The 14,012-nt window shown below is 51.3% G+C and overlaps 1 protein-coding gene across 5 annotated transcripts; it reads left to right on the top strand.

Annotated features, from left to right (window-relative positions):
- Positions 1-1,953: 1,953 nt before the first annotated feature.
- Sh2d6 (SH2 domain containing 6) lies at positions 1,954-13,860 on the top strand. 5 transcript variants are annotated; one of them, XM_040738483.1, is made up of 19 exons: positions 1,961-2,122; positions 2,670-2,899; positions 3,590-3,640; positions 5,893-5,956; positions 6,079-6,104; positions 6,439-6,473; positions 6,845-6,915; positions 7,010-7,139; positions 7,719-7,831; positions 8,489-8,552; positions 9,379-9,401; positions 9,762-9,822; positions 10,160-10,238; positions 10,871-10,901; positions 11,067-11,091; positions 11,501-11,559; positions 11,816-11,899; positions 12,062-12,220; positions 13,484-13,860. In XM_040738483.1, coding segments are annotated over exons 3-19 (1,143 nt in total). In that variant the 5' UTR covers positions 1,961-2,122; positions 2,670-2,899; positions 3,590-3,638; the 3' UTR covers positions 13,601-13,860. The 5 variants fall into 5 exon arrangements, with proteins under 5 accessions (XP_040594418.1, XP_021086315.1, XP_040594417.1 ...); XM_040738484.1 differs by lacking the exons at positions 5,893-5,956; positions 13,484-13,860 and adding an exon at positions 13,019-13,475 and having other exon boundaries at positions 1,954-2,122; positions 3,590-3,691; XM_021230656.2 differs by lacking the exon at positions 5,893-5,956 and having other exon boundaries at positions 1,960-2,122; positions 3,590-3,691.
- Positions 13,861-14,012: the final 152 nt, after the last annotated feature.

Raw genomic sequence — 14,012 nt, 5'->3', positions numbered from 1 at the left:
GCTCACACCTTTAATCCCAGGACTCAGGAGGCAGAAGCAGGTGGATCTCTGTGAGTTTGAGACCAGCCTGGTCTACAGAGAAAATTTCAGGTCTGTTACACAGAGAAATCCGGTCTTGAAAAACAAAACAAAAAGGCAACGAAGGACCTGGAGAGGAGGTCTGGCCGTTACAATGAGTTCGTTGTTGCTCCTTCAGGGGACCTGAGTTCACCTTCACCCACATTGGTTGAGTCACAGCTACCTGTAACTCCAGCTCAGGTTATTCAGGATGCCTCCAAAGGCAGCTAAAAGATGTTCACATATTCATGCAGACACACCCAAACAAGTCTTTTTAAGGATTTGTTTTTATTTTATGTGTATGAGTGTTTTGCCTACATATATGTAAGTGCATCACACATGTACAGTGCCTGAAGAGGCCAGAAGACGGTGTAGGGTTCCTGGAACTGTAGCCACAGATGGTTGTGGGTGTCTGGGTATTGAAAACAGAAGCTGGGTCCTCTGAAAGAGCAGCAAATTTTCTTAATTTCCTGCTCCATCTTGCCAGCCCCCAAACAATCTTTTTTTTAAAGATTTATTTGTTATGTATACAATGGTCTGTCTGCACGTATGCTGCAGGCCAGAAGCAGGCACCAGATCTCATTATAGATGGCTGTGAGCCACCATGTGGCTGCTTGGAAATTGAACTCAGGACCTCTGGAAGAACAACCAGTACTCTTAACTGCTGAGCCATCTCTCCAGCCCTCAAACAAATCTTTTTAAAGGCAAGAGTGATGGAGGTAGGTAGACACCAAACATCACTTCAGATCTCCACATGCAAGTGCACACACGCCGCACCCCCCCACACAAGCACATGAATGCAAGTCAATTTCATATCTACACATGCATGTACACATATGCTGCACCACACACAGGCAAAACACATGTGCAGCCATACACACGTACACATGGCATGCACACACTTATGTTCCTTTGTTCTCGGTCTCTTCTAACTTAAATCTCTGAAGGCTTTCTAGAGGCACAGGTTAAGCCTAGTGTTAATGAGCCACTGGGAAATGATGCAGGAGCCAGGGCTGCAGAAGTAGGTAGGTCCCACTCTTAGAAGACAACAAGAAACACGTGGTGTCCATTAGAGGCATGGATGGGAGTCATTCAGGGCTTCAAGCACAGCTGGGACATGGCCAGGTCTACTGAGGGTCATACAGGGCAGGGCAGGGCAGGGCAGGTAGCTGACACAGAGATGTAGCACCTATGGAGAATCTGACCCAGCCTAGAGAACTGCCCTGGAGAAAAACTGGAAGACAAGCTCATTGTATCCTAAATTTCCTATCCACTTTCGGGGGAGCTGGAGGCAAGGTTTGCCACCATTCTCAGAGGCTATCGTGATAAGTGCCCATGAACCAGGGAGTAGCAGGGAACACAGACTCCCTAGGGAGTTGTTCCTTTGTCTATTGACCATCAAATACGTCATTAGTCAGCTGAGTCACAGGCTTGGGAGGACAAAGGTGTGGGAGGGAAAGGGGCCTCCAGCAGCTTGTGCTAAACCAGCCTCTTGACCCATCAGTGCGTGCTGGTCCTTCTCTCCTTGATGCGGACCACATCCCTCTGGGACTGTTCCTGGCATCAGCTTGAACCCAGTGAAAGATAGATTTCAGTGGGCCTCTGTGTCTCCACTGGAACAACTTAGACTCTGCCTTGATCACCTGTTTTGGTGCTGGCTCTTCACCCTGTGATCTGGCCTTGGGTCTGGCTCCCCACTCCCAGGGCCTTGACTTCTCGTAGAGCATTGGCTTCTTTATGTTGGAAATCCACATCACCTCTTCCTCTCCTCCTATGGTTTATTTCTCTGTCTTTATTGATTGACTCCTGTTTTGTTCTGAGACAGTGTCTCATGTAGTCCATGCTGACCTTGAACTTACTATGTAGCAGAGGGTAGTCTTGAACCTCCTGCCTCCATTTACCATCCCCAGAAGCTGCAGCCTTGTCTGCCTCAAGGCACTGGTCCAGGCCTAGACCAGCCTTGACAAGCTGGACAAGGACACAGGACTAGACTTGCCTTGTCCTTTCATTGGACCTCCAAAGCTACACAGAGAAGCCCTGTCTTGAGATCCTGCCCCCCAAAAAGGTGAGAAAGAACACATAATAATGGGAGGGGCTCCAAGGGAGGAATACTCACTAATTGACTTTTGTTGTTTGAAGAAAGGTCTCACTACATGGCCCTGACTGTCCCGGAACTTGCTATATAGACCAGGCTAGCCTTGAACTCACAGAGACCTGCCTGCTTATGCCTTAGTCTCTCAAGTGCTGCTTTTAAAGGTGTGAGCTACCACACCCAGCTTGAGTGATTTAAAAAATATTCATTTTATTATTTTAGACTCGTGTGTGTGTGTGTGTGTGTGTGTGTGTGTGTGTGTGTGTGTGTGTGTGTGTCCCCATCTGTCCAGAAGAGGGCATTGGATCCTCTAGAGCTAATCTTGCCAGGCTGTTTTGTTGTACATTTCTCTTAGGGCCCACTTCTGGCTTAACGCCTGGCATGGGGTATCTTGCTAACAGGATGCAAGCAACCTTGGAAGGTGTCTGATTTCTGTGAGAAATTATTAGTGTGATTACCACCTCCCCAAAGATAATGGGCATGTCCAATAGCACAATAGATTGGTTTCTGTTCCTTTCAGTCTTCCAGGAGCCCAGACACCAGCACCTCAGAGACTTTGGTTACACACCCTACACTCCCTGAGACCTTGTGGCACAGCCGGTTCACCTGTCTCCCTTCAGCTCCACAGAAGCCACCCCAGACCTTCCAGATGCTGTCTTCCCTCTGCTGACACCAGGGACCTCAACTCAACATAGCCACCTCCTCCATTTTTGGGCAACTACAACTTCAACTATGGTGTCCTGAGTTCAGGTGAGCTAACACATGTCATTAGCTAATTGAACCCCCAGAAAGCCTTGTCAATGACAGGTGTCTTTTGAGTTTGTTTTGAGATATAAACTCACACTATAGTACAGGCTGTTATGAACTTACTATATAGGGCAGGCAGGTCTAGAATTCTCCATGATCCTCCTGCCTCAGCTGGGATTGCAGTCTTAAGCCATGCCATACCTTGTAAATTGTTCCCATCTGTACAAAAGGAAACAGAAGTTCAGAGAAGCTAACCATCTCTTTGCTCTCTCAAGCAGCCCTTCAGGGGGCTGGGTCTGTGTCATTCTGTCTCTGAATGGGGAACCCTGAACTAGCATCGAGCTAAGGGCTATAGGTGATTCCAAAATGAACTACAAGAAGCTATGCTCAGATCTTCTACTGAGCAACACTCCTCAGACTTGACCTCAGATGAGAGGGATCCATTGTGGATAGTGTAGACACCCTGCTCTTGCTTGGGGCATCTAATTCTTGTAGTCTTGGAGAGGATTTGGGGACCTAGGTTTTTTTTTTTTTTAACAAGCTCTCCGGTGACGGGACAAGCAGAGGAACTGGCCTTGTGTTCCCTAAGGGTTAACTGACAACCCTGGCCTAAATTATGAACTGTTCACATTGGGGATCAGTAACCGAGACCTCAGAAATCTGAGGAATCACTTTGTGCTCTGAAACCACCAGGAAATGGATACTGAGGTGCTGCCGGACACTGAGGGATTCAACCTCCAGAATGTGAGCCTGACAGTCCCCTGTCTAGGAATTCATCCGTCCGGAGGGGCTGTTGTGAGTGCATCCAAAGCCTCCATGTGACAAGGCTGCTGAGTGGGCCTCTTGCCCTCCTGTCCCCACCCCTGTGCAGCTGGTGTCCCAGTGGGGACAAGGCAGTCTTTAACCTCCTGCGGCACCTTCCTGCTCCCAGGCCCTTCAATTTGCCTATGCAAAGGCTTGAGCAGGAAAGAATGGCTGAGACTAGGATGGGAGAGTGGTGCCACTGGGGAATTCTATCAGTTCAGGCTGGGGCTGGGTGTATCTAGAATGTTCCACTAAGTCTGACCTGTAGACTTTGATCCATAGTTAGTGATTCCAGACATTGCTCTCCTTTTATATAAGCTAGAGGCTCCTTTGGGTGAGAAAGTTGCCCCTTGACTCTCAGTCCAAATACGGAAGATGTTGAGCCAGGGAGTACCTAGTTTCAGGTGGGGTTGATCCTATGTCTTCTCTATTTCCCCCACTTTCCCACGGTACCACCTGGACTCCCTGTTGAGTTATCCTAGTGGCTTTTCAAGGCTGTTAAAAAAATTTGTGTTCTTTTCTTAAGATTTTATTTATTTTTAATAAATAATAACAAGAGGGTGCCACATCTTGTTACAGGTGGTTGTAAGCCACCATGTGGTTGCTGGGAATTGAACTCAGGACCTCTAGAAGAACAGCCAGTGTTCTTAACCTCTGAGCCATCTCTCCAGCCCGTGTTTTTTTTTAATTGTGTTTTGTTTGTTTATTGAGACAGGGTCTTAAATAGCCCAAGCTGGGCTTGCGTGTGACAGTCACCTGAGGTGGCCTTGAATTCTAGTCCTCTTGTTGGGATTACAGGTGTGCACCACCACCACACTCAGTTTTCATAGGGAGCTGGGGTTCAAACAAAGGACTCGGTGCATGCTAGGCAAGTGCTCTATCGACAGAGCCACAGCCCAGCCCGGAAGCTTAACACAGCTGTTCCGAGCCTTGATATTATGGATACTTATGTTGAACCTCTGGTCCTAGTGGCTGTAAATGGACATACAGCCTTTAGGGAGGCAATTAAGATTAGATGGGGTCATAAGAGTAAGGCTCTGACCCTATAGTCTAGTCTTGTGTCCAAGAAGGAGCAATCCCAGCTCAGCCGCCAGCTGTGCCCACAGGCACAGAGCCACGTGAAGACACAGGGAGACACAGTGGAATCCAAGTCAGAAACAGAGGCCGCACCAGAAACCAGCCCTGATCTCAGCCTTCCATCCTCCTGAACTTGGAGGAAATAAAATCTCTATTGTTTAAGCCTCCTGGTGTTGTGGTATTGTGACATCAGTGAGAGGTGACTAATAGACTCAGCATCTTCATTTGAAAGTGAACTTACAACTGGTGCTTGCATCATGAAGCTATTTTGAGAGTCCAATGAGTAAAGGGCACATGTAAGGCTTGCCTGTTTTCTGTAGCCTCCTCACCACAGTGTCTATTGTGTAGTAGATGTTGGATAGATTTTGTTGTTGTTGGTTGGTTGGTTTTAGTTTTTTGAGGCCGGGTTTCTCCGTGTAGATCTGGCTGTCCTGGAACTCACTCTGTAGACCAGGCTGATCTCAAACTCACAGAGATCTGCCTGTCTCTGCCTCCCAAGTCCTGGGATCAAAGGTATGCACCAGCACATCCAGCTTGATAGATGATTAATAAACACCTCCATTAAAGAATAAAGCAGTCAGGGCTGGAGAGATGGCTGAGAGGTTAAGAGCACTGACTGCTCTTCCAGGGGTCCTGAGTTCAATTCCCAGCAACCACATGGTGGCTCACAACCATCTTCAATTCAATCTGGTGCCCTCTTCTGGCATGTAGGCATAACACTGTATATGTAATAAATAAATAAATAAAAAAGAATAAAGCAGTCACATGAGATATGAGAGTGTCTGGATTTCCCCTAACCTTTAACTTTCTCCGGTTGGTGGTCACCACCCGCCAACAAGTGAAGAAAGGATCAGGGAAAGTGATTGCAAGGGATCTGTCCATTCTTGTAACCCATACAGATCTGCAAAGGTGACACTATCAGAGAGCCCAACCTGGTCTTTCTTCTAGCTCAGCAGAAGGGCTGGAGACCACAGCCTTGAGAGGGAGAGCAGGGGTGAGGGGAGCTGGGAGTGTCGTGGATAAAGCCCGTTTGGGGTGGGAAACCACAGGTGGAGGCCGACACCTTCTTACTTAGCATATGCAAATAACAGAAACAATAGACCCTTGTCCCCTAGGACATTTGTGGCAGTTCCAAGGCTCTGGAGAGGCAAAAGGACTCAGCTCCTCTACCTTGCCATGGTGAGACTTGGTCCCAGGGGAGCCGCAGGCACCTATATCTGTTCAGGAGATGCAGGACTCTGGGCAGGGAGAGTCCCAGGTGTACTGACCACTCCCTCAACTCCCCTTCTACCTCCTTCTAGGACAGGTTCAGTGGCAGCAGGGCCCGGTGAGTACTCCCCCTCTTCCTCCTGCTCGCCCTCCTGCCTTCACTTTCCTCTCCCTCCACTGCGAGAGGCATCTGCTTCTCCCCATGTGACCCACCGCCTGTCAGCACTGTGGCCAGCTTCCCTAGGAACCGACGCTCCAGCTGTGCGCCAGAGGTCACTGGTTCTGCCCCTCCCCCAGTCTTTCCTCTCTGTGGCTCGGTTCTGGGGTCCGCCATGTCACACAGTGTCTGCAGGGAGTCTTCACAGTTATAGATGTGAACAGTCGAGAGTGCAATGTCACCCTGACACAGGAAAGGGTCCCCTTGGGCAGAGCTGAGTAGAATCTGCTTACAGGTTGGGGCCACCACTGCCACCAGCCAGGTGCCTAGGTAAGTGACACAGGGGGGTCGTAGGCCCCAGCTGACCAGGGTCCCCCACATTTGGATCTCCCTGAGTGACTCTAGATAACCTGTCCTACCAGCTCTCCAGCAAGGGTTAATAATCAGGCTTGATTGTCTTACCTGCCTTGGCTGTGGGGGTCAAGAACCACTGGTGGGCGGAGCAAGCATCTGCAGGGACCCCGTGTTTCAACACACCTGTCTCATTGCCTCTGCTGCTAGAAATGCCCGTTTTTATGGGTTCCTTTAGTTGTAGGGTAGTAGCCCATAGTTAAGGGCAGATGGTTTATTATTTACCAGGGAGAGAGTAAAGCCTTGTGCTAGAGTGGGTGGGATGAACCCAAACCAGTCTATCTATCCAGATGCCCCAGTTTGGAGAGAAAAGGTTCCAAGCCCATCTTTCCTGCCTGGCCCAGAGACTTGGAGACACAGGGTAGGTCCAGCTGCCGAGGATGGGGGCCAGGGTAGAGAGAGGTAGGCATCTGCTACGGGGCCTGACACGGTCCATCCTCCATCTTCCCTGTCAGCACTCTTTCTTGAAGGCTCAGGAGGAGGGAGAAGACGAGGATAAATATGAGGTGCCCCCCTGCGAAGTTCCGTCCCTCAGTCTGGCCCACGCACAGTCTCTTGACTCCAAGGAGGACTCCTTGTATCTGGGTGAGGGCTGGGGAGGGAGAGGCTGGGAGGTTGGGTCTGGGCAGCAATGGAGAGTGGAGAGCTCTCCTTTGCCTGCCTGAACTGGGGTGGGGAAGGGCCTCAACTGGCTGCCACTGAGGCCTCCTGGCTAGGTAAAAAAAAAAAAAAAAAGCCAAAGAGATGAAGGGAAGAAAGTAGGGAGAGAAAAAACTGAAAAGAAGGAGAATGGGAAGGAGGCCGGAGGGAGGGGTTAGGTAACTAAGACAACATGGACAAAGCAGGAAGCCCGACCCAGTCCCTAGGGCTTCGCCTCCCCCCTCTAAAATCTCTGCACATCTTTCCAGCCTGGGCGGGAGTGCCCTGCGAGGCCACCACCACTGGCATCTCTCACCCCCCTACCCCCACCCCGGGCTCAGCCAGGTGGGGGCAGGGAAGCTGACTGCCTCGAGTTGTCATGGAGACGACGGGGCTGTCAAGAAACCAATAAGTAGAGGGGACAGAAGGAGGGAGGGAGAGATGGGGAGCCGTGAAAACTGGGAACAGACTGGGGAGGAAACTCCCTCCCTCTCCTCAGTTCACAAAGCCCAGAGTCTTTTTCAGATCGTCCTGAGCCCCTGGGTCCATCCAAGCCATCATCACCCCTGCCTCAGCCCACCGTGGCCAGAGGCCTCCCCACAAATCCTACCCGCCCTGCCTCTGGCTACCATTTCCCGGTGAGTGACCCTTACAGACATCTCATAGAAGCCCCCTCACCCACAACACACATTTGTATTCTAGAAGCCCTGAAACCTCTGGGGCCAGGTGAATAATCAACAGGTCCTCCCACTTGCTTAGAGGATCTTTCCACTCCTTTACCCACCCGCTGCTTGACAGCGCACGCCCTCCTCTCTTCCATCCCTGCTAGGGGTTAGGGGCAAGGCTCAACTGGCCCTCACCTAGGCTCTGGGCCACAGGACCCCTCTCTGGCTGAAGGGTTAGCTGTCATCACTCCCAATTCCCTTTCCCTTATCCATTTTGAAAACTATCACTTTGCTTTTGTATTTTATAGAATAATATAGGTGTATAAACAGGGGAAATTCAGGTAAAGAAAAGCCCCCAGTAGAGACTGAGAGAAGCGTCCCTCTCTTACACTTCTCTTGTTGTAATGCTTTATGTTTGCATGTTTGGGAAGGGGGCACTCGGGAGAGGGTGTCATGGAGTCCAGACTTGCCTTGAACTCCTGCTCCTCCCGCACCACGTCAGGCATGCTCAGGCTAATAGTCGGTGTTGGTTTTAAGAGGCACATAGCTCTACCCCCTCACACCCCAGCCACTTTGCTCTTCAGGAGCCTGCATTTTCCTCCTCCCTCACTAACTCCATCTTGTCCACAGCTGAAGACAGCAATGACCCTGCAGCCTGCAACCCCAAAGCAGAAGCCTGTTTTTGGAAGTCGAGGTAAAGCGGACCCCCCCCCCCCCCGCTCCGCATTGGGAGGGGAGTCTTCTCCTCCACAGGCTAGAGTTTTGGGTTTTCCTTGAACCTGGCTTGCCACGCATCATTTTTGCTGTCCAAGCCTGCAAGGCAGTTAGTGCAAGCATCATTACCACCAGTGAGACAATGAGGGGACAGGCCCAGAGACAGGAACTGCTGTACCCTACCTAGACAGTTCAAAAGCAGAGGCCCTGACCTCCAGGCCCTGTCTGCAGCGGATTGATCTCTGGATCATGTGATAGGCACCCTAGAATAAAGAGGTCAAATCTAAGGCCCTCCCTATTGAAACACACGGATAGTAACCTCATCACTGGGAACCCCTGGGGCCACCACTCTGTTTCTATTTGTGCCACGGTTGCCTCCACTGTCCAGAGACTTGCCCTATGATCCCAGTGCCCTAGGCTATCAGCATAGGATGGACTGCTAGAACCGTTCCTGTCTAAAACAGGTCGCAGGAGAGTTTGCATTCTCCTGCCCAAGGTCAAACAGCTCACGGTTCATCCTTTTCTTCTTAGTTGCTGGAAAACCTTCATGATCTTGACAGCGGCTATATTGGTCTGGTTTTGGTTTGTTTTGTTTTCCCACCATAAAGTTATCCTGAAGCCAAGCCTAGGAAATTCAGTGAGAGGTCAAGTCTGGTGACATTTCAGGGTTGCAAAGAAAGAAGATAAGCGAATGAAGTGTGTTCTCCTGGGCCTCAGGAGCTGGCGCTGAGGAGCTCTGTGACTAAGGGTGCCCGGGCCCCTCCTCACCGATGCTCATGATGGCTGGTTCTCCCCTTTCCTTACAGGCCGAGGTGCAACTGCTACAGTGGTGAGCTGCCTCCTCTGTCCTGCCGTCTAGGGATTCTTCTAGAAAGATGATAGGAGTGGAATGGGCACCTGGGTAGCCTGGGAGAAAGGTCTGGTACAGAGTCCTTCCCTCCCCCACAGATATAAACCAGTGGTCCTGAGGGTGTCACCCAGAGCCTCTCCTCCACTCTCCTAAAAGTGGGCACTTCTAAAAGAGAAGTCACTGAGGAGAGGTCCCTCCTGTGTAGATGAGGAAGAGTACAGTGCTTTGGACCCCCCAAATCAGTAGCTTCATTCATGTCCCCCTTCCTCACTGAGGCATAGACTTTTTATTCCTAAAAGGGACTATAAGGTTAGTCAAGCCCATGATCCCACACCTTAGGTAACAGACCTTGCAGAGAAACATGACGAAGACATCTACCTGGAGTGTGAACCAGATCCACGTGAGCAAGCACCTGCCCCATCCCATCCCCGAAGCCTTGCTACCCATCAGCATACTCTCTCCCCTCCAAACCCCATCTGGCCATCTTCATTTCTGCCTTTAATCCAGGTGGACCCACACTGTCCCTATCAAAGAGGTGACACTCTTAGAGCAAGGGCTGGGTGGAACTTCTCATGTGATGCAACCAGGCCACCAAGCTGGTGTCTCCCTATGGTTGGAAGGGCTTCAGGGGAGCCCAGGTCAAGGGAACAGTAATTGAACCCTAGACCGTTCTCAGCCACTTCTGGTCAGCCTAGACTTCCTGCCCAGGCAAACCCTGCCTGTCCTCTCTGTTTTAGTCCCAGCCTTGACTAGGACTTCAAGCTCCAAAGTCCTGATACCCCCGGTCCCTCTGCCAAGAACATCTGGATTGTCCAGGTAAATGACAGCAGTGGGAACAACCTGGGACACTGGGTTCACTAATAAAGGGAACCCCCAGAGGCCAGACATGGTAGCAAACACCTTTCCCAGCATTTGGGCAGCAGAGGAAGGCAGTTATCTGTGAGTTCAAGGCCAGTGTGGTTTATGTAGAGAGTTCTGGGTCAGCTGATGCTGCATAGTGAGACCCTGTCTCAAAAAAGATTTTTTTTAAGATTTATTTTTTAATTATATATACAGTGTCTTGTCTGGATGTATGATATGCAGGCCAGCAGAGGGCACCAGATCTCATTACAGATGGTTATGAGCCACCATGTGGTTGCTGGAAATTGAATTCAGCACCTCTAGAAGAGCAGCCAGTGCTCTTGACCTCTAAGCCATCACTCCAACCCCTCAAAAAAGAATTTTAAAAAAAAGACAGCTGGGCAGTGGTGGCACATGCCTTTAATCCCAGCATTCAGAAGGCAAAGACAGGTGGATTTCTGTGATTCGAGGCCAACCTGGTCTACAGAGTAAGTTCCAGGACAGGCTCGAAAGCCACAGAGAAAACTTGTCTCAAAAAATAAAAACGAAACAAGAAAAAATTAAAGAAGAAATCCTCTGAGTTCTGCTTCTCAATGTATTCCCTGCAGGCCCATGGTTGGTCACCAGGAGGCTCGGAATGTAAGAAGCTAATGGCCAAGGAGGAATGAGCCCGGAGGGGTGGAAGCAGTGGAAGGGGTGGGAGAGGTGGGAGGGGTGGGAGGGGAGCCCAGGGTGGGACTTCAGGTTGTGGGTAGCAGCCTGGAGAAGGCCAGCTGTCATCTGACGAGACCTCCTGTGTCCCAGGGAGCATTGGAAGCCTCGTTGAAAGGTGAGTATGTTCCTCTTCAGCCTGAATGGGGCTGTTTTGCTAGGATCCCACCACCCACCCCCGTCCTGCAGACAACAGACCACCCCCCCAGATATTCAGGCTCCACTCCACTCCATCAAGGGGTCCTTGAAGCTCTGACTTCTGCCAAGATCAGGCCTGAGATGACCCTCTTGGGCATTCCCCAGGCTCTGCATTAAATCGGGAAGCTGCCAGTGTGTGTCCCAAGATTAGTTCTCATTTGGAAATCATGCAAGGACGGTCTGGTGGGTCCTCCCCACCTGGAAACAGAGGGAGTACAGGATGTCCTATGTTGGGCTTCGGACATAGTGGCATGGCATCCTCTCTGCTGCACCCACCCTGGAAACCTTCCTATCCAGCTCCTTCCAGCTCTCTTTTCTGCTTCTTTCAGCAAGAAGGAGGCTGTCTGCTCCCTCTGTAGTCCCTGCCCTGAGCACCTTTGCCACTGAGGTGAGCAGAAGCCGGGGACTGTGGGTGAGGCCTGGGGCGAGCAGAGTCCTTGCCCAGGAGCCCTCCTGGTCTGGGGCCTGTACCACCACAAGGGATAGGCACTGCACACAGTGTACAGCTGCTGCACTCCAGGCACAGACACTACTCAGTTTTGCTTGCGGGGCTCAGTGTGTGGCTGGCAGATATAAACAAATAATTGTACCCCAGGGCGCTCTGTTGTTCATGCTTGAACACTGTAGCCCTGTGTATTATCCAGGAGGGAAGCCTTCTGGGTCAGCCTTGGTACTCGGGGAGCTGTGACCGTCAAGCTGTGGAGAGAGCCCTGCTTCACTTCCAGAAGGTGGGCATCTGTGGACTCCTGGCCGTCCCTGAAATTCCTTGTACTCACTGCCTGTGGCTGACTAAGCTGGCGGCAGGAGGAGGCCCAGGGAGGCACCTGATTGGCCAGCTGGGCTTAGGCACTTAGAAGACTCCAAGCTCATGGCTGGGGTCTCCTCCGCAGGATGGAGCCTACACTGTGCGCCTCAGCTCTGGGCCTCACGGTTCCCAGCCCTTCACTCTGGCAGTGCTCCTCAGGGGCCGTGTCTTCAACATCCCCATCCGGCAACTGGATGGCGGCCACCACTACGCCCTGGGCCGGGAGGGCAGGAATCATGAGGAGGTGGGTGCTGGAGGGGTCATGGGCCAAACCACAAGGTGGGTCACGGTGCAGCACCGTGGGTCTGGCCAAGAACATGTGTGTGTCTGGAGAAAGCACACAGCTTGCTTGTGGCCTGCACCCTGGGTTGAGAAGAAATGACAGAGGAGCCTCTGGGATAATTCTATCTATAATCCTTGCAAATCTGAGTTTGACCCCCAGAACCCATGTAATAAATCAAGTATGGTGGCTTGGGTTTATAATCTGGGTGCTGGGGAGGTAAAGAAAGGGGTATCCAGATCTCCGGCTCAATGGCCATACAGCCTCCATAGTGAGCCAGTGAGAGGCCTTGTCCAAAAAGGTGCGGGCTGGAGGGATGGCTCAGTGGTTAGGTGTGCTTACTGGTTTGGACCCTGGTTGAGTTCCCAGTACCCACATGGCGGCTTACAATTGTCTATAACCCCAGTTCTGAGAGATTCACTGCCCTCTTCCGGCCTCTGCAGGCACTGCATTCATGGGATGCACATAGATCCTAGGCAAAACACTCATACCCATAAAAAGTAAATTAAACCGGGCAGTGGTGGTGCATGCCTTTAATCCCAGCACTTGGGAGGCAGAGGCAAGTGGATCTCTTTAGTTCCAGGCCAGCTAAAGCTACACAGTGAGACCCTGTTTAAAAGCAAAATAAAGCTAGGCGGTGGTGTCACACACTTTTAATCCCAGCACTCGGGAGGCAGAGGTAGGTGGTTTCTCTGCAAGTTTGAGGCAGCCTGGTTTACAGAGCAAGTATGTCAGAAGGTAAAGGCCTGAACATCTTCCCAGACACCGGCACTGTGAAAAGAGACCCACCCTGCTCTGGGGGAAGTGCTTCCTCCTGCCAAGGTTCAATCTTCATGGGGTCAAGGTGCTGGCAATGAGACCATCTGGGAGAGGGGCAAAAATCTGCAAGGAATATCTCCCCAGCAACTGATAGAGTTCAGACTATCACAGTCACCCACCTCTCGGCTGCCTTTGAGAAAGACCAGGGCAGAGGTGTAGACCTAAAGCAATTTTTACCTAGCTCTGGAGCCCTGGGGCTGGCCAACAGCATAGCATGCCTGTGCAGTTGCAGGCTTGAAACCAGACAGCAAAATCAATGGCTTTGCAGTTTCATAGCACACGGGGAGAAACATATCTAGAAAAATGTCAGCCAGCTCCCCTGCCAGGCCCCACAGCCGCCTTAGGAAGCTGTTGGCAGAGGACTGCTCAGGAGAACCCACGGTTGACGCCCGGCCTCCCCTCCGGCAGCTCTTCCCCTCTGTGGTGGCCATGGTTCAGCACTACATGAAGCACCCACTGCCCCTTGTGGACGGACACAGTGGCAGCCGGGGATTCACCTGCCTGCTCTTCCCCACCAAGCCCTGAAGAAACAGTGAGGCACAAATCCACCTTCCGCACACAGTGTGTGCCTTCAGCTTCCCCTTCGGGCTGCTTTATTTCCACTCCAAAGGCCCGGCAGGTTCGAGACACCTTGAGAAGGGCTGCCTGGGGAGGCTGCCTCTCCTTAGACAGACAAGGGAATTCTGTACTGACTTCTCTTGGGGGATTAACACACGCTGGAAGCAACTAGTTTGCCAGTGTACAGGATACCTTCAGTAAACATTTATTGGCTGAATTCTTTTTAATACCTTCCCCCCCTCATTTGTGGCTATGCCGGTGAGTGGGTACGTGCATGTGAGTGCCTGGGTCCTCGGGACAGAGGCATCAGATACCCTGGAGCTGGAGTTGGGGGAAAGGGGTGTGAGCCACCGGATGTAGGTGCTGGGAAGAGCTACCT

This window comes from Mesocricetus auratus, unplaced genomic scaffold (genome assembly GCF_017639785.1).
Source record: "Mesocricetus auratus isolate SY011 unplaced genomic scaffold, BCM_Maur_2.0 Super-Scaffold_100676, whole genome shotgun sequence".
Lineage (NCBI taxonomy): Eukaryota > Metazoa > Chordata > Mammalia > Rodentia > Cricetidae > Mesocricetus > Mesocricetus auratus.
This window is presented reverse-complemented; position numbering and strand designations above follow the sequence as displayed.